General features: G+C 39.2%; 1 protein-coding gene across 1 annotated transcript in view; it reads left to right on the top strand.

Annotated features, from left to right (window-relative positions):
* Positions 1-20001, top strand: part of LOC126248558 (set1/Ash2 histone methyltransferase complex subunit ASH2) — a 186766-nt gene that overhangs the window by 65907 nt on the left and 100858 nt on the right. Inside the window, exon 4 of the mRNA XM_049949646.1 lies at positions 23-195. Within this exon, the coding sequence (XP_049805603.1) occupies positions 23-195 (173 nt within the window). The remainder of the gene's footprint in view (positions 1-22; positions 196-20001) is intronic.

Below are 20001 nucleotides of genomic sequence, written 5' to 3'. Positions count from 1 at the left end.
TTTCTATAATTTTGTGTTGCAGCTTTTCCACAGATGTGTATAACAGCAATAGGAAATCTACAACAAGCCAGTGTGAAAGATGGCACTTGTCGCACTACGTTCTCCAAAGACAAAGACATTATACCATTCATTGAAGCTCATTGGGAGGGCATGACTACTATGCCCCGGCGAGTTACTCAGTCATGGCACACAACTGTGAGTTTTTTTGTGTTATTTCCTCATGATTACTGCGTTAAAACAATTCTTTGTCATTTATTTCCATATACTCCTGTCTTTTTTGTGTGTGTTACTTCTTTGGGGTAGGGTATTAATTTTTCTTCTACTTCTTGTAATAAATATGAATTGCCCAAGTTTACATGATATTAATTTAAGAGTATCTGTTTTTTCAATTTCAGATTTGTTGTGGTCATGAATTTTTGATTTCAATATAAAATGCAATATTTGTGAATTTGTGTTTGTCTTTTCAGCCCTGTTGTAAAATGCGTTTCATATTGCCCTCAGTAATAGTTTCCTCAGAAATCGTCACTGACGAAACAACTTGTTTCTCTTAGGAGCTAAGTATGATAGTAATTTCCATTTTAACTCTGTTATAATTAGTTTGAAATCTAATTATGGTGGTAAATGAAACTGTCTTGTGAATAACTGTGTGGAATATTGTTTTCATTAAGCAAGCTATCTAGCTTTCACCACATTGGGGATTGGACTGCTGTTGGCTATTTCTTAATTAATGAAAAAATATTTTCAGTGTTTTGCCATTTTCAGGGTCTGTCAAAGACTCAGATCAAATTGTTTCGTGAAGGCTATGTATTGTTGATCAAAATTGAAGTAAAGTCAACTTTCTGCATGAGGAATAGTGCCTCTTTAGTAAATGTGTAACCCCATAAAAATTGGGAGAAGGCCATTTGCCATTACTTAGATGGCAATTTTGAATTGATACGAGACAGGAAATCAATTGGCTCATCATTCACCTCCTCAGAGGTCAAAAAAAATACACTAATATGCAATGTGGGAATTTAAATAATGACAGTGCTTTGCACCCTACATATAGGACGAACCACTTGCTTTTTTCCCCATCTAAGCAAGAATTTGGAGTGTGAACATTGCTTTTCCACCCATCATATAGTGTGTTTCAAAGTCTTTGCATCAAACATCAGGGGGTGATAGGTCATGGAATGGGGAACAACATTTATAAAATAAAAAATGTTTGCTGACATTCCTCAGTGATGCAGGGTGCCTTTTTATAATTGGTTATGCCCCTAAGAGATGGGACCTTGCGGTGTGCATATGCATTGCATATTGCATGTAATCAACTCATCCACTTCCTTTGACAGCCTGTGACAGAGCCCTGTGCCGGCTCTGAGTGGCAGTATCTCCAGAAGAGATTGTGCATTTGATGGTTTGTTGTGTACAGTTCCTTACTTGCTATCCTACCACACAGCTACATCATTGTCGCTGCCTATGTGGAAACAGTTGTGTGTTGGTAGTCACTGCACATCACACACAAGAACAGTCACTTATTCCACTTATTCCTTGGTAGAACGGGTGGATATGCATTTGCTGTTTGATGGAGCTAGAAGCTGTAGGTGCTTAGCAGCACGGTCTCAGGGATGCTTTCCCAACAGAAACAGACAACAGCTATATCACACATTGTTCCAGAGGCTACATCCATTGCGTGGTAGCATGAACACAGGATGGTAGTACTCTGCAATTTGAAGAGAAAGTTCTGGACACAGTTGTGGTGAATCCATCTATGAGGGTTGGAACTTAAATAGTGACAACTATTTATTCACAACCGATACAAAAGTTATATGTTTGCGCCTGTTACTGTCCTTCAAAGTAGTCACCAGCATTGTGTAGAACCCAGTGCTAACAATGTGGAAGGCGTAGTATACTGTTAGCAGAGCCTGTTCTGTTGATGGTGCTAATGGAGTGGTCTACTGTCAGTTGAATCTCTGGAACAGTTTTGAAGCGAATTCCACGAAGTGGTACCATCATCTCCAGAATCAAATAAGTCACAAGGACTTAAGTTCGGTGAGTATGGTGGATGGTTACAGTACTTCCCAGTTCTATCAACCGAATAGAGCAGCCACAGCTTGTGCTATAAGCGCCCTCGCATTGTCGTGCAAAATGATGGGTGGTTTGCACAAAAAGTGTCGCCGATTCTTTCGCAAAGCTGGTCACAGGTGATACTCCAAACACGAACAGTAATATGACTTAAGTTCTTGTGACTTTGATTTAATTCCGAAGATGAAGGATCCACTTTGTGGCATTCGCTTCAGAACTGTTCCAGAGATTTGACAGGCAGTAGACTGCTCCATTCGCACCATCAACAGAACAGGCTCTGCTAACAGTATACTATGCATTCCACATCCCTGGCATCGGTTTCTACCCAACACTGGTGACTACTTTGAAGGACAGTAATAGGTGCAAACATGTAACTCTTCTGTATCGGCTCTACATCTACATCTACATCTACATCCATACTCCGCAATCCACCTGACGGTGTGTGGCGGAGGGTATCTCGAGTACCTCTATCGGTTCTCCCTTCTATTCCAGTCTCGTATTGTTCGTGGAAAGAAGGATTGTTGGTATGCCTCTGTGTGGGCTCTAATCTCTCTGATTTTATCCTCATGGTCTCTTCGCGAGATATACGTAGGAGGGAGCAATATACTGCTTGACTCTTCGGTGAGGTATGTTCTCGAAACTTCAACAAAAGCCCGTACCGAGCTACTGAGCGTCTCTCCTGCAGAGTCTTCCACTGGAGTTTATCTATCATCTCCATAACACTTTCGCGATTACTAAATGATCCTGTAACGAAGCGCGCTGCTCTCCGTTGGATCTTCTCTATCTCTTCTATCAACCCTATCTGGTACGGATCCCACACTACTGAGCAGTATTCAAGCAGTGGGTGAACAAGCGTACTGTAACCTACTTCATTTGTTTTCGGATTGCATTTCCTTAGGATTCTTCCAATGAATCTCAGTCTGGCATCTGCTTTACCGACGATCAACTTTATATGATCATTCCATTTTAAATCACTCCTAATGCGTACTCCCAGATAATTTATGGCATCAACTGCTTCCAGTTGCTGACCTGCTATATTGTAGCTAAATGATAAGGGCATAAATAGTTGCCACTATTTACGTTCCAACCCTCGTATAAGTGTATGAGCAATCACAAGAGATGTGGGCATCACTTGCACCGGCGGGTGGAGAGTTTTCCATCAGCACCGGTTACATTCACTCCATTTGCAATAGGTATAGGCTCTCTGACCAAATGATTTGTGGTTTTCAGTGATTTATTTAACAATGCATTGCTGAATAAGAATTTCCATAATATGTGTTGTTTACTGACATAGCCATCGACAAATGTATTATTGCACCCATTACTCTTCCAGCTTGTCTAGACAGCCAGATATATCATAACCTTCTGGTAAGTAACATACCCAAGCTGCTAGATGTTGTCCTGCTGAATTTGTGAATGAAAGTATGTTTTTAACATGATTGCAAACCAGCACATTTTAATTGTCATGTGTGTCAGCATCTCACTGAAATGTTTGGTGTGAATTGGAATGGGAGAGGTGGTCCTGTGCTGTGGCCATCATGGTCACCTGAAATCACACCAGCTGATTTCTTCGTGTCAGGTCACATCTAAGGTATTCAAACTGCTTCTGGCATCCTTGAGAGTGTCTGCTGGGCAATACATCAATGCTGCAATGCCTGTAGTCAGGTGGGAGGTTGCCACTTTGAACTCATGCTTTAGGTTCATGTGTGGAGTTTTTAATGCAACAAGAGGCAGGTTGACTACATTTATAGTATAAACCTGGAATGATCATTTTGTAAACAAGACACTGCTTTCCTCTTCGTTGTGTTCAGTTTCGTATATGTTTATTTCTTTAAATGTTCTGCCACAAAGAAGCAGGGAATAAGTTAGCTTCAACAGGTGTGGAGGAGGAAAGGAAAAGCAGTGGTTGGGAAAGGAGTGAGACAGGGTTGTAGCCTCTCCCCGATGTTATTCAATCTGTATATTGAGCAAGCAGTAAAGGAAACAAAAGAAAAATTCGGAGTAGGTATTAAAATTCATGGAAAAGAAGTAAAAACTTTGAAGTTCGCCGATGACATTGTAATTCTGTCAGAGACAGCAAAGGACTTGGAATAGCAGTTGAACGGAATGGACAGTGTCTTGAAAGGAGGATATAAGATGAACATCAACAAAAGCAAAACGAGGATAATGGAATGTAGTCAAATTAAATCGGGTGATGCTGAGGGGATTAGATTAGGAAATGAGACACTTAAAGTAGTAAAGGAGTTTTGCTATTTAGGGAGTAAAATAACTGATGATGGTCGAAGTAGAGAGGATATAAAATGTAGACTGGCAATGGCAAGGAAATCGTTTCTGAAGAAGAGAAATTTGTTAACATCGAGTATAGATTTAAGTGTCAGGAAGTTGTTTCTGAAAGTATTTGTATGGAGTATATCCATGTATGGAAGTGAAAGATGGACGATAACCAGTTTGGACAAGAAGAGAATAGAAGCTTTCGAAATGTGGTGCTACAGAAGAATGCTGAAGATAAGGTGGGTAGATCACGTAACTAATGAGGAGGTATTGAATAGGATTGGGGAGAAGAGAAGTTTGTGGCACAACTTGACTAGAAGAAGGGATCGGTTGGTAGGACATGTTTTGAGGCATCAAGGGATCACAAATTTAGCATTGGAGGGCGGCGTGGAGGGTAAAAATCGTAGAGGGAGACCAAGAGATGAATACACTAAGCAGATTCAGAAGGATGTAGGTTGCAGTAGGTACTGGGAGATGAAGAAGCTTGCACAGGATAGAGTAGCATGGAGAGCTGCATCAAACCAGTCTCAGGACTGAAGACCACAACAACAACAACAACAACAACATATAAGTAGATGAAAAGGCCCATTATTGTTAATTTCATGATTGACTATCAATGCTGGAAACTGTATGTAAGTATGTAACCTGAGAAGCTTAAAAGTAGATCAGCTACATAAGTGGTTGCAGGACAAGCAAATGCCACACTGAGATTGGAATCATCCAAAGGAAATGTAAATCATCAGTAAAGGAGGTAACTTCAGAAACCCTTGTTTCACTGATTTCATGAGCATTGCTTGTCAATCTGGTCACCTTACAGGTTCAGTTTAATAAAAGATATGGTAAAATCTCTAAGTGAAGTGAAATGGTTGATCATGGATTCAGTTTTTAGCTATGGAAGTGAGGTGGTAACCCAACTCTAGTGGAAGATAAAGGTTGTACGTCTGGGAGAAATAAAGTTAAAATTCTGAGAACTTATTTTACAAGAAGGAGGCAACATATTACTTTCTCTCTCATGAACCTCTCAAAGTTAACGTGACAGGGAAGACATAAAAATTAGACCTCATCTGGAGGCATACCAACAGCCATCCTTCGTGTGCACGATTTGTGAGTGGAATGAGAAAGGGAGAAATGATAATTTCACCCAAAGTATTCTCCTCATACATGAATAGTGTGAAAATACCAAAACATCTGGTACTGGGAGGAGCTACAGCTTGTGGCATCATCAAGATATCACACACTGCCATTTTGACCTTCTGCAATGTGGCAAACATGCATTGCAAATTAGAGGTGCAAACAGATGAAAACAGTCCCACTATATGAAAGGTAATGAAAATAACCTGAAGAACAACTTGAAATGAATTGGGAAGTTACAGAAATTAGGGAGTTTTGGGTAAGGAAAAAAAGTAAAATAACATACCAAAACAAAAACTTTCACAAAAATACATTAAGCCAACATTACATGAAGCCCACAAAACTGGTATCGCCTACATCAATTAACCTATACAGGGTGTCCCAGGAGGAGTGGCCAGTGTTCAGGAATATGACAGGAAGGTTCATTTGAAGCAAAAGTGTCTAGCAAACATGGGCTCTAAAATGGATACCTTAAGAACTATGAGCACTTGTTCATATTTGCTGCTGTTGAACACATCTCTTCTATGGAACAAGTGCTCACACCATTTTTAATAGATAATTATTTCTTGTTTTAGTCCATATTACCTCCTCCCAAAATATGGAAAGCAAAGAGCTTGCAGTAGAAGAGATGTATTCCACAGAAGCATAGATGTAGTAGTATTCATAGCTCTTAAGGTACGTGTTTTAGAGCTCATGTTTACTATACTTCTGTGCTTTGAAGGTGTTCCTGTCATCTCCCTGAATATTGAATATTGCTCCTGGAACACACTATATAGATAAACTGAACTCTACAATATCGACAGACAAATAAACCTGCAAAAAAACTGGTATCGAAAACTTTGTGTAAACCATGTAGCTAGAACAAACTATTGATACCAAGAAACCACAACTTGCTTCAAAAACTGCTGTTCGGAACTTCACTTGACCTCTATAGCTAGAACAAACTTCACAATACCCATCAACCATAATTAATAATTATTCATTACAACTAACAACAAAATCTACACGTTAATAAAAATTCTATTGACATCAGTTTTAGTTCACAACTGAAACAAAATCAGGCACATAAACATATATACCATAAGTCTTACAATAAACAAAAAGAAACATAAAAGCATACTTAAAAATGAAAGCCAACCATCACATTAATCTAGACTGGAGCAGATAAAGAACAAAAATATATATATCTCAAAAAATTAAACCTTTTGTAGTGGTCAAATTGTTAGACTTTGACAATTGCAGTATCTTAAATTGCACTTGAATGTGGCATTTGTGTATTAAATAAAAGGATTGGTGGCAGCAGCTGCAGAACTGTAAGATTAGTCACAAATATATATTTTTAGAAACAAAAGTACTTTTTACAGATTATTGTCATTAGTATGATAAAATAACAAGTTGCTCGTTGTCAGTAAGAAGATTCTCAGGGTCATTACCAGGGTTTTCAATTGTGGTTGCTAAGAGAGAAATGGTAGAGAAAATAGTCTGAAGGTGGTTCGACGAACTCTTCGCGAGACACTTGAGTGTGAATTGCAGAGTGGTCATGTAGATGCAGAAGTGGCAGGCGAACTTGAATGAGCCGGCTGTGGCCAAGCGGTTCTAGGCACTTGTGCAGAACCGCGCTGCTGCTATGGTTGCAGGTTCGAATCCTGCCTCAGGCATGGATGTGTGTGCTGTCCTTAGGTTAGTAAGGTTTATGTAGTTCCAAGTCTAGGGGACTGATGACCTCAGATGTTAAGTCCCATAGTGCTTAGAGCCATTTGAACCATTTGAACTTGGATGAGAGAGTTGTAGGTGCATTTTACTGGGTGATGTTCAGGCTGGGTAGACTTCATGTTGCCAATTCAGAATGGATGTCCTGCATCCTGTTGATTTGTCACGTCTGCCTCTGCACCTGCTAATGTCTTACTTCACTCTGTCTTGACAATGTGTCTTTGGGTCAGCACGCTTCTCACATGCAGCTGCTAAAAAAGGCTTTTATGGGAAGCATCCCTTCACCTGGTGCACTGCATGTCATCCATTTAACATTGGTGCACTGCGTCTTGCAGACCCGTCCTTTTGTGACGTCCACTGCTCCATCTGGAACTATCTTCCTATTTCCAATTGGACACTGAGTGTTCACATAAGGAATCCCTACTGCACTCCCCACAGCAGGAGGTCAACCCACAGGGCACCAACAATGTTCTGTCTTGTGATGTACAATAGCAGCTGGTTGAAACATCCTGGCGCGTCTCTTGGCACCTGGCGCGTGCTTCCACAGGGTACAGCCCCCGAAAGGTGCAGTGTGGACAGGGGCTTTTCTCAGTCAGCTATTTTGGATTGGTGGCGTTGATGAATACATTACACATGCAATTCTTCAAAATAAGCAAGAACAACAAATTAATTGAAACATATTGCCCCCTCCCTGCCTCAAACATTTTCCTCTCCCCACAGAAGGAAAACCTATGTAGCATTCCCAACACCTAAATCTTAAAGTAACATAAACAAAAACCGATTTTCACCCTTCGCACACCCGTTTCCAATCTCCCGCCCCCGCCCTCTATCCAAAAACTGAACAAGCAACTTTTGGCCTCAATGTCTTACTGATAATCTTTGATAAACTTCAAAATGGGCAAAAAATACTGGCAAAACTCTTCCTCAAGGCGTACTCATTTAGATACGACTGCAAGGTGGAAGAGTGCTTCTTATTCCCCCATGCCACAGATTTAAATGTAACCCCCCCCCCCCCCCCCCCGTATTAATCTATCATATTTGTACGGGCTTCCGTTTTATAATTTTTAAATTCCAGACTGTGATTAACTGCTAAATATTGAAACACCCTAGCCACTAAATCCCTATAAGAAGAAATCAAATCTGATACTATTTTATACGCGGCAGTCAGATGAAAATGGGACAGAAAAAAGTAAGTGACTTGTTTATTATTTCAAAAGTAATTGCCATACCTGTTGATATGTTTATCTGACTGGGAGATGGGACAGTCAGTGCCTTTGTGAAAAATATCTGTGGTTGCCTTATTGTATTGTACTCAGGCATGCGCTTCTTTGCCCGAAGCAAATCAGTGACCACAAATGTCTTTCTTCAGGGGCTCAAAAAATATGGGAAATGTATGGGGAAATTCTGGTCTGTATGGAGGATGTGCTAGGGATTTCCAGTGAAACTTCTGCAGTGTAGTTGAAACAACCTTGGCAATGAGTAGGCGGTTGCAGACATTTTTCCATGAAGTCATGACTGTGTTGTCTCACAGTGGGATAAATGTATTAACAGTTATGGCAATTACTTTTGAAATAATGAGCAGTTTACTTACTTTTTCATCAGTCTCTTCTCATTCGACTGTCCAGTATACAGTGTGATTCCTTCCACATGTAAAACTCCAGGGATTGATTAATGACAGGATATGGAACGAAAAAGGTCTAATGAACTTATATCCAGAAATGCGTGGTTTCCATGCTAGAGACCATTTCTTCAGTCATACTTTGTTACAGAGACTGCAGTCAAATATGTGCTGTACCATGCAACCGCAGTTACAATATGCATGGTTTCTGCTAGAGAGTGGTATTGTTCCTCATACGTCATGCCCTAGCGCCCTCTCCTGCCATGGTAATGTTGTGTCTGATTCACTTCTTTTGCTGACTCACCTTGTAGTGGATATGATACGTGTTGCACACAATGGTTCCGCATTCAAATTGAGAGCTTGCCAACATGGTATTTACTTACGGAAGGCAAATGGCAACAGTTGGCAGGCAGCAAGGTTGTATCAGGAGACCTATCCACACAAACAACCACGACAGCATTCAATGTTTGCAATAGTGTTTCGCCTTTTGTCTGAGACAGGGTCAAGCAGGGATGGTATGCAGAACCCCCATGGTATGGTGACAGCAAATCATCAGCTTGGTGCATGTGGAGTATGTGGGCTGGGATAAGTGGTGGTCCCATTTTGGGACCAGTCTTCCTTCCACATTGCCTAACAGGCCGGAACTATTGGTGTTTTTTGGGGGTGACCTTACCCCCTCTGGTGGAAGAAGTGCCATTGACGATTTGAAGGTTTATGTGGCTGCTTACATGATGGTGCTCCAGGCCACTTCACTGTTAATGTCCAGATGCATTTCAGTCATGTCTTTCCTGATTGATGGATCGGATGAGGGGGGGTCCAGTTGCATGGCCTGCTCATTCACCAGTTCTCAACCCGTGTAATTTCTGGTCATCTCAAATGTATCGTGTATGCGGAGCCCATCCCAGATATGAAGGCACTGGAGCAGCATATTCATGCTGCCTTTGACACTGTTTGGTTGCAGCCTGGCCAATTTCAACACGTGAGACAGAAATGCTACAGCATGTACACTTATGCATTGAGGTACATGGGAACCATTTTCAACACACTCTGAACTGTGGCTGTGTGGTACAACACATATTAGACCAAAGTCTAAGCTCATTAGACCTTATCTGTCCCATCTTTTCATCGATCAATTCCTACAGTTTGTACATGATTGAAAAAAATCACCCTGCAGATCTCTCTTCAGTTTAGCCTCTCCATCTGTCCCCTATGTGTAATGAAGTCGTGGAACATACCTTCCTTAAAAAAACGCTAGTTACTCACGGTCATCTCCTCGGTCATGAGGATCCGCCCCACCATCATTATGGTTTACATTTTCCTGGACTGTCCTCCCCCCCCCCCCCCCCCCCCCCAATTGCAGTTTCTGCCTTTGAGAGCCTCCGGCTGCTCCCTGGATGGGGCACCTCGCCTGCCTTTCTTCCTTTCCTTGTTTTCTTCTTTCTTGTTTCTCTCCCTAGGCTTTGTTGATCTTCAGTAGACTGTGGAGTTTCCTTTCCTTGGGTTTTGCACACTAAGCCCATCTTTGGTGTGTAGTTTTGTTGACTTGCCTGATCCATGTTGGAGGGATTGATGGCCCTATAGCTTGGTCCCTTTAGTAATTAAATCAACCAACCAAATGATAGCAAGGATAATGCATGTTGATGGATATTTTTAAAGCTTAGGGAATTAAATTTTGCTTTGAATTTGTTGTTAGTTATGAATATAATAAGGAAATTCACTAACAGGTCCTAGCATGCCCTAATGGGGGACAATGTTGCCACAAATATGAAGTTCCTCCAATTGTACAGCTTGCTGGCTGAGTTTAGCAGGTGCCATGTTTGCAAACATGTGAACAATGCCACATATATTTATCCCTGGTCTGAAATGCAGCCACTATGGTCAGCTTCATATATTGCTCGCAAACATGGCACCTGCCAAACTCAGCCAGCAAGCTGTACAATTGGAGGAACTTCATAGTTGTGGTGATATCATCCCCCATTGCGGCACACAAGGACCTGCTAGTGAATTTCCTTATCATATCCATGACTAATAACAAATTCAAAGCAAAATTTAATTTCCTAACTATTGACAATATGCTGAACTAACAATTACAAAACAGAAAACAAATCTGTAACCAATTACTACTCATACTCCAATAACTCGCAACCCTACTAACTGATAATTGCAAATTACACCAACTAATCTCCAACCACTGACAAATAACACTGCAACATACTATAAAATACCCTTTTCCAACACAATCCATTTCAAATGTGCCGTGCTGGTATCACATAACGTAATATGATATATGAGGGTGGTTTGAAAAGTTCTTGGAATCACCACAAGAGGTCAGCACTAGTGCAACAAGTTGTACACGTGATATTCATTGGATTGTTGCCAGTAAATACCTGTTGTCAGTGCTCTTGGAATATAGCTGTGGCGGTGACGTGGCTCTGTTGTTCCTGCGTAGGAATTTGCAAAAATGGAAAAAAAAAATAGACATTCGAGCAGTGATTAAGTACTTTGTAAAGAAAGGTATGAAAGCGAAGGACATTCATGCTGATTTCCAGAATATACTGGAGGACTCTGCTCCTTCATATGCAACTGTTGCCAAGTGGACAAATGAATTTAAATTTGGTTGGGAGAGCTTAGGTGATGATCCGTGCAGTGGTCGGCCAAGATGTTACTACTCCAGAAATCATTGCAAAAGTGCACAAAATGATAACAGAGGATTGCCAATTGAAAGCGTGTGAAATTGCTCATGCATGCCAGATGCCATCCGAAAGGGTATATCACATCTTAACTGAAGAATGAGAAATGAAAAAATTGTCTGCAAGATGCGTGCCTTGACCCTTGACGCGCGCCCGCAGACACGTTTCATCACCATGGCAAAATTACACAAACTAAGGTATGAATTGTTGCCACACCTGCTTCATTCACCTGATGTGGCTCTGACAGACTTCCATCTCTTACCAAAACTGAAAATTCTTCTTGGTGGACAAAGATTCACTTCAAATGAAAAATTGATAGCCGGAGTTGACAGCTATTTTTCAAGCCTGGAGGAAACTCATTTACAAGATGGGATCAAGGCACTGGAACATTGTTGGACCAAGTGCATTAATCTACAAGGAGACTACACTGAAAAATAAAAAAAAAATGTTTTAGTCATGTAAGTACTTTTTTCTATTCCATTCAGAGAACTTTTCAAATCACCCTCGTAGTTAGAATGTTAAAGCCAATTGCCTGTACTGCATGTTTCGGTTGTCCAAAGAGTGTAAAGTACCGTGACACCACACCACATACCTCTGGACTGTCTTTCAAGATCTTACATGTGGGTTTTGCAACAAATTCCTGAAATGTTGTGTTCCAGATGTTTTCCTGTGTGAATATGTACTGCGAAGTTGTAAACTTTCATCCATACTACGGGAAAGAGGAGTGAGAATGGGTCTCTATTGGGTCTTATCTGACAAACAAGTGGAACCAGTTTCCTGTGTATACTGGTCAGCTAATGTATGACCTTGCCAAATGTTAGCGGGACAGTATTGAATATATGCTGTCTAATTTTATTCGCAGAAATGAAGGTTTTACGAAGGATTCTACAGTCAAACAGTTCTTTGTCAGACAGGTTTTCAAATTGTAAATAAAACAGAAATTCATTCCCAAAGGCTTATTAGTGGTGGCCAACAGCAGGAATGTATTGTAAGCTCATCACACAAAATCGTAGTTACCCTGTTAAGAGCACACAGGTCATTTTGGATTGTTGTAGACAGTGTTGATCAGGTACCAGGCAGCTGTGGGATCCTCCACTTCCAACATAAGTCATGGCAGCAAAGTTGTGTGTACATGTCAATAGGTATTATGGAAGTAACAGAGTAAGGTGGATTGGTCTGCAGACGTGACTGATCGGCAGTAATGACCTTTCATGTTTGGCTGTGCCCAGACCATACCGTTAATGAAGTTCCCCTACTTGTTGGTGTATGAAGATGCCTTGTCTTATGTCTCAAAAAAGAATGGTGTATCTCTTGTATTCTTATAGTGAGAACAATGAGTGTTAAAACAGTTTCAAACTCAATAAGAATTGATTCTGTCAGTGAATGCAGGTCCATTTCTCCAGTTTCTGAGAGCATTGTCAATACAACTGCACATAATGGACATATGGAGATGGTACCTTGTGAAAAGCCAATTCTCACAGCCACATGAAACTGTCATGAATTTGCCAAATAAGACAGAAATTGCATAGTAGCTGGCTGTTTGCATGTAGGTCGGTCTGACGAGAGGCAATTTTTCATGCAAGGCATTTAGTGCATTCCAGCCTAACAGGACATTTAACCTGCAGTGTGTGGTGAATGGTTTTTGTCCGATGATTTGGGCCCACTAATTCAATATACCATGAACACAAATCGCGGTGTTAATTTCAACATTCTCAGTGACAAGATGTTCTTTCTTGTACACTTTAATGATCAGTATGCTTTGGACACTCGCATCTTCTAAGGCGAAAACAGCTGTGTTTACAGGCTGATACATATACGTTCATGTTTAACGAACACTCTGACATCCTACAGCACCTCAGCTGGCCCACTAGATCACTCTGTTTGCAGCCTTGGCCATCAATAGCTGAGCAGTGGGTGTACTCTTATGAGTTTTATTTTTTTAGATTACTGAGTAATCCAGTGTATTATATAGTTCTTATAGTTTACAGTAATAAATCTATTGTGGATCTTCAGCTTGTACAGATTGGTGACTGAAAGTTATTAAATGCACATTGAAAATGTCTGGAAACAGTGGGTGAAACTTGGCAATCAACATTGCTGTAACTTGGTAGCTTTGTGGGCTCTAATCATTAGTGAATTGCTTAGTTGGAAATGGCACACCCTAAGAACTTTGTCAACTCTCTTTCTCTCTAAATTGAGGCCATTATTAAGGCTAGAGGTGGTTTTACAGCATATTAGGATGATGTCACATGGGGGGCACTAATATTTTGCCCAATGTGCTTAAAGGAGTTAATGATTTATTGTTTCTTATTAGCACTCAACATTTAGGAGTGTAGGCTTACAATAAAGTATTTGGAAATCAAAGAACTGTTATATAAATAAATAAAAAAAATTAGCAGTGCAGTAACAATTGCATAGGTGCAGACAGTTGCATTGAAATTCCAATAAATATTTAATTAAAAGAAAGGTGGGTAAAAAATAAAATCTGGTAGCACAATTTATGCACTCTGTTTGTTGGTGCTCATATGATATACATACTTTGCACATTTGAATAATAAGAGATTTTATTTATGGCCAAATGAACTCATTAGTTAATTACATAGGGAATAACTCTTGTGCCAGTGTAGTGACCTCTACCTTTTCATGTTTGCATATTTATGAATAATTAAAAAGAATATAATTTAGACTACAAATGAGTGTATGAATTAATACCATCTATGGCGATAGTTGATCTCTTCAACTATCTTTTAATACCTCATTTGGCAATATAGTTTGATGCATTTGCATGTTAGTAATGTTCATAAGGATTGTATAGAACTTTTCATTGGTGACTGTCTACAACTGTTAGATATTTTGGAAAAAGCCTTCTTGTGTCATCAGCTTGTACAATTGTGTATTTATTCTGTACTGGTTTTGATTATTACAATCATCACAGGTGGAAAAACAGTGTGAATTATTGGACCAAAAATCAGATTTTTATCAAATATGAGCCAACCAAATGTAGAACATACATAACTGTCATAATAGTCTGTCTTAACAGAGTCCATACAAATGCGCTATGCCAAGGCAAGTCGTTTATATGGAGTATGTTAAGACAGACTGTTATGACAGGTACATATGTTCTACATTTGGTTGCATCATATTTGACAAAAATGTATTTTTGATACAAATATGTACACTGTTTTTCACCTGTTAAGTTTAAATGGACTGTTGATATTCACTTACATATGAATTCATAACTTTTGTAATATTGGTTGTAAGAGTATCAGCTAAGCAGCATTGAATTTCTTTCATTGTCATGATCATTCTGATGTGTGTGTCGTAGTCTGTGGAAATGAATGTTCGAATTATTACTATTGTGCCATTTTTTATGTATTGTGCAAAGTCTGCCATTACGGTTTTACTGGCATGTTGGAAGGCTTTACTGGACAATTCCTCCTGCATAAGGGCATGGAAAACCCAAGTGAGCAGTTAGTTGCTGACAGCTGCTGTCCATGTGGTTCCTTATGCATATCTTAATTTGGCAACCAACTTTGTATATATACAGTCTTGGCCATTGACAGCTGAGCAATGGGTGTTAACGTACAGTGGATTTTTAGATTACTGTTGCGTGAGTATTTCAGTGTATTACATGGTTCTTAGAATTTGCAGTAATAAATTGTTGCTACAAGTTGCTGAAAGCCTGTTGAATGTCAGTCATCAACCTTACATCCTAATGAGATACAGTGGTGTGAAACATTGTTGCCCAGTTCACTTCATCAAGTTGTGAATGTAGCTGTGTACCACAAGTCGTCATTACTTCATTCACGTGAAGAATCTGCTTTCACATTTGTTTTGAAACCTTGTCAGGAGTTAGCCAATATTCTGGGGCAACAATAATTGTGTGTCAGTGTTTTGCAAACAGAATGCTTGTCTTGTAAGAGAACAGTGGAAGTCAAACTACTTGGCGATGTGTTTTGCAGTGAACTCACGGAGGAAACCATCTAGCCAACTTCTTGACTTTTCCAGTTTCTGGCAGGTGCTGCAAAAACCTGGAATGATGTGCCTCCACAGTCACAGGTATGTCCCTTTCAGTTTGACAGGGATTGGAAGTCATTTTGTGATTGTCAGTGGCTGCCGATGCATGTTGATGCAGTTCCCTTTCAGATGTCTCATTGACCTACCAAAAAATTGCCACTCTATTTATATGTGGTATGTCCCTTTACTTTGTGTGGGTTGAATATGCTGTCTGTATGTTTTCCATGCTTCTGCTGTGTTGTCGGGTGTGAAATTGTAAAAATATATCCATGTGATTTGCAAACACTTGGCCCATGCCCGGGAATACATGTCAATTTCCAGTTTACTGAAATAATCCAGAAATACATTTCTAAAGTTTGATGTTTCATTTGCAAAGGCCTAGCTATTTTCCTAATAAAGTTAATGATCTTACACATACTCAAATATTGGTATTAAACTTCATTAAGGGTTGCCAGAACAATGTGATGTGTTGATTCATATGAAAAATACAGCCATTACACTTGAAGTATGTTGTTCAGCCATTTGATGGTGCCTAGTTGTGTATGAGTACATACAAGAGAGAATTTTGAAAGCCATGGACAGCTCTCCAGGATACATTCCATGGACACTGTAAAATTCCAGCTTAATACTTAGACTTCTGTTAGTGAAGGCATGTAAATTATCATGTAAGCTACCCTCGTTTCATTCTAAGAAGGATTCACTGTGATGTATTCACTACTTTCGTGCAAGCTCTACACAAATTTCAGGGATTCTAAGAGCCTTACAGTTAATATTAGTTAATATTACATGCACATTGTACATGTGCCATCATTTAGTAAAGCAGATCCAGGATTGTCTCCACTCACTTGCTTGTTCATACTGGCACCAATGTGCTGCTGCTATGATATAATATCTATTCTGACCCCCCTGGATGATCTTAGCATTGTGATACATAGGAACACCCTATTACTCTGGTATGAATACTGCCCATGAGGAAATAATTTTGACTATGTAAGGGGCATTGTCTTTCCAGCTATGATCACCTGTGAAACAGTGACCCCGTACCAGTTTTCGCTTACTTTCTAATCCAGTGTCAGTTTTTCAACCCCCTTACACTTCGAGAGAGAGAGAGAGAGAGAGAGAGAGAGAGAGAGAGAGCTAGCTAGCTAGCTAGCTAGCTAGCTAAACTATCTGAGGTTATAGCAGATACAGCAAAGACTGTGTCTTACTATTTACTCACTGTAATAACATGCTGAAGTAGATTTAATTTTTGAACTTTGATGCCAGTTGCCTTAGAAACTTTCCCCGCCCAGCCTCTTAAAAGGGTGGGTCGTTCTAACGGCTCATCTCATATCCAGTAAGTGTGTTGTTTTTGAGTTCCAGGTCCACAATCATTAGTCCTTATATTTTTACTCACCTGCTAGTGTGATTTAGGCTTGTATGTGTTGGGTAAATTGAAGAAGCATGTAGTGCATTTCTCAGACACAGGCCCCCCTCTTAAGTTATGATTTAGGCATGTATGACCTCAGTCATTTTGTGCAACAGTGTAATGTATGTGTGTTAGGGGTAGGCACGACAATCACTTTCAGTAAACTGTTTACAAAGACCCCCAAGTGATTTCTTCCACTTTCCTCAGATGGAAAATTTGATAATTCAAAGAAGCAGTGCATGTGACTGTTTCTTGTGCTGAATGAACTGGGGCATTGTTGTGGAGCAAAAGCAGCAAATGGCAGCCTTTTTCATGTTCAAAAAGTCTTGCAAGATGTTGAAAATTGGACCATGACTGATTTTCACTAGCCTGAGAAAATTTATCAGTGCTGTATTGTACAATAGTTAGGGACAGGAAAAGATCGGTGTTATTTTCTAGCAAGCTTTTTCTATTATCTATTTTTGTCATATTTAACAATTTTTCAATGCCATGTTGAAAATGGAACTATTCCTAAGATAGGGTGGGCCAGACATGAGACAAGTGTAGAGAAAAATTATTTTAGCAAAAAATTTTGACACACAATTATTTAAAAACAAATACCAAAGGTAAAAATGAAAGTAACAGTAGACAATTTTTCTTACGGAATAGCAATAATGAAACTTAGAAGAAAATCTCTTAATATAAAGAAAAATCTTTGCCTCTGCAGTGTTATCATTAGTAAATAAAATGTCTTGGCTACATCCCCAAGAGATTTTTCCGTATGAATATCGTCAAAATATTTATAAACATTTATGAAAGGTATTTCACTTGGGTTAAAAAGAAGACAAAATTCAATTTTCTTAATTTTTTTTAATGTTCACTCACATGTTGCTTGGAAACAAAGTTTATAATATGTTTCAGTACAAGTTTTGAGTTTTAAATTCTATTTCCCATCAGTAACACAGTCTTTTAATACAAAAACACTTCCTTTAACATAGTTTTTTTTTTTTTTTTTTTTTTTTTTTTTTTTTTTTTTTACAAATGTATACAACTGGTAGTAAGGCTCATTTATGTACTGCATTTTCAGCTGGTTTTGCCAAGAACTGGACAAATGGGGTAAAAAACAGATAAAACAGAAATCCATCCTCAAACGAAAGAAGCATAATTCATCCTTACACCATAGAAGTAAAAGTAGTATCCACTTGAAAAAGTGAGAATATGCATAATTTTTTTTTTTTTTTTTCGAAGAATTAGGAAGCAAGCCTAGAAAGATAGGTCTACAGTAGCACTAAGTCATCATTCTGTAGACTATTTTTTTAAGTGACAGCATTGTGCCTCCTATCTGTAAGTACCTTGTTATAGTTTGAAAACGGCCTCTCGCTGTCAACATTGGAACACAGAGGGAACCAAACTGCTTTCAAAGCTGCAGCTGCAAATTGCTGATTGTCGACTGCAGCTGCCTGCAGACATTTCACTATGTCAACATGTCCCGACTGGATCGACATTTGGTTTTGAACAAAATTCTGGAGAGATTGGTACCCATTCAGAATACCTGCAGTACTAAGAACAGTCATCCCAGCTACAGATTGCAAGGTCCTGGCCATTTCGGAATTAATAGGATTGAGAATTATTGTCCTTGGATCAAAACAAGAATTCAAGGCTTTGAAAACTGGAGGTGCAGTCCAGTTCGCTTCAACCCCTCCTTAATTTCTGCCTGAAAAACTTCCCTCTTTATCGTTTTTAAAATATCATTGGTTTCATTGCCAAATATCCCTTTTGCTACAATACTGAAGCTTACTTCAAGATGCTTCAACTTTGAATAAAGTTCATGTGAAATTGGATGCTTTGAAGTCTTTAAGAAGACAGCCATGCTCATGTAGTCTGCGGCATGTCCTTTAACAAACATGGCCTCTGAAAGAATCGTAGTTACATCATTATCTGACAGTGAAATAAATAATATACTCAATGCCTGCATTCGACAGCTCTCGCATATCAACACTGCGGAAGAATTCAGTCATTACCTCAAAATATTCTGCTACGTAGATGGCTGTGGAGAGCCAAGAGTTCCATCGTGTTAAAACTGGAAGAGGAAAAACCTTTGAATTTCTATTTTTTTTTTTCTTTAAGAAACTGCAAATATAAATGTTTCCTCTTTCTGGTGTTTAAAACAGCACTCTTTAAATAACTGATTGTAGTATTTAATTTACTAAGTTCCTTGGAATAAATGTTAGCAATTAGATTAATTTTATGTGCCCAGCATTGAACATGGATTAAATTATCACCTATTATTGTTCATATACCTAGCACAGTCACTCGCTACTGCCTTAACATTATCATACTGTATATTATATGTTTGAAGAGCCCTCAAAATAGCACAAGCACATTGTGTCAAGTTCGCTGCATCGAGAACTTTCGCACTTGCCACAAAAAGTTTCTGCTCATTCCAAGCTTCAGTAGTTCTCAACCAAACAGCAAAAACACAACGGCCTCTTCTGTCAGTGGTCTCATCTGCTAATATAACATCTATCCCTGCTAATTGTTCCATTACCTCAGTTTTCCTTTGCTGTTGTATTGAAGGCACAATAGTCTCTCATTGTTTCAACACATGGGATGTTACCAGCACCTAAAAAGAACAGTCTGTTAGTTATCTGAACCTTTAAAATAATATGATATTGTACAAGAGCAAAATGGGGGGGGGGGGGGGGGGCAACTGGGGTAATTGGAACACCAGGTTATTAGAACAATGGCCTATAAACAATCAACCAAGCAAGTTAAAGGTACCAAGATGATGATGATGGTGATGACGACGACGACGACGATGTGGATTTGTAACAATCAGCTCTTATGCCTAAATTATTACCATTATTGACATCATCAATAGTCATGGTGACACAACTTCCAGTTTCTGTATTACAAAAATTAAGAAACAGTAGCAAAAAATAAAAAATAAAATAAAACAGTATTACACGGAGGCCTAAACTTTTCCCATGTTTCTCTTTAAAATGTTGTGAAATGCGATGTGCTATACCTAAGACATTGAAAAGATCCAAAATACACAACCACAAAACATCAATAATTAGTTCACTATTACTCCATTTATCTACTTTGAAAAA

Source organism: Schistocerca nitens, chromosome 3 (genome assembly GCF_023898315.1).
Source record: "Schistocerca nitens isolate TAMUIC-IGC-003100 chromosome 3, iqSchNite1.1, whole genome shotgun sequence".
In the NCBI taxonomy this organism is placed as follows: Eukaryota; Metazoa; Arthropoda; class Insecta; order Orthoptera; family Acrididae; genus Schistocerca; species Schistocerca nitens.
The sequence above is the reverse complement of the archived record's forward strand: the minus strand, read 5'-3'. Positions and strand labels throughout refer to the sequence as shown.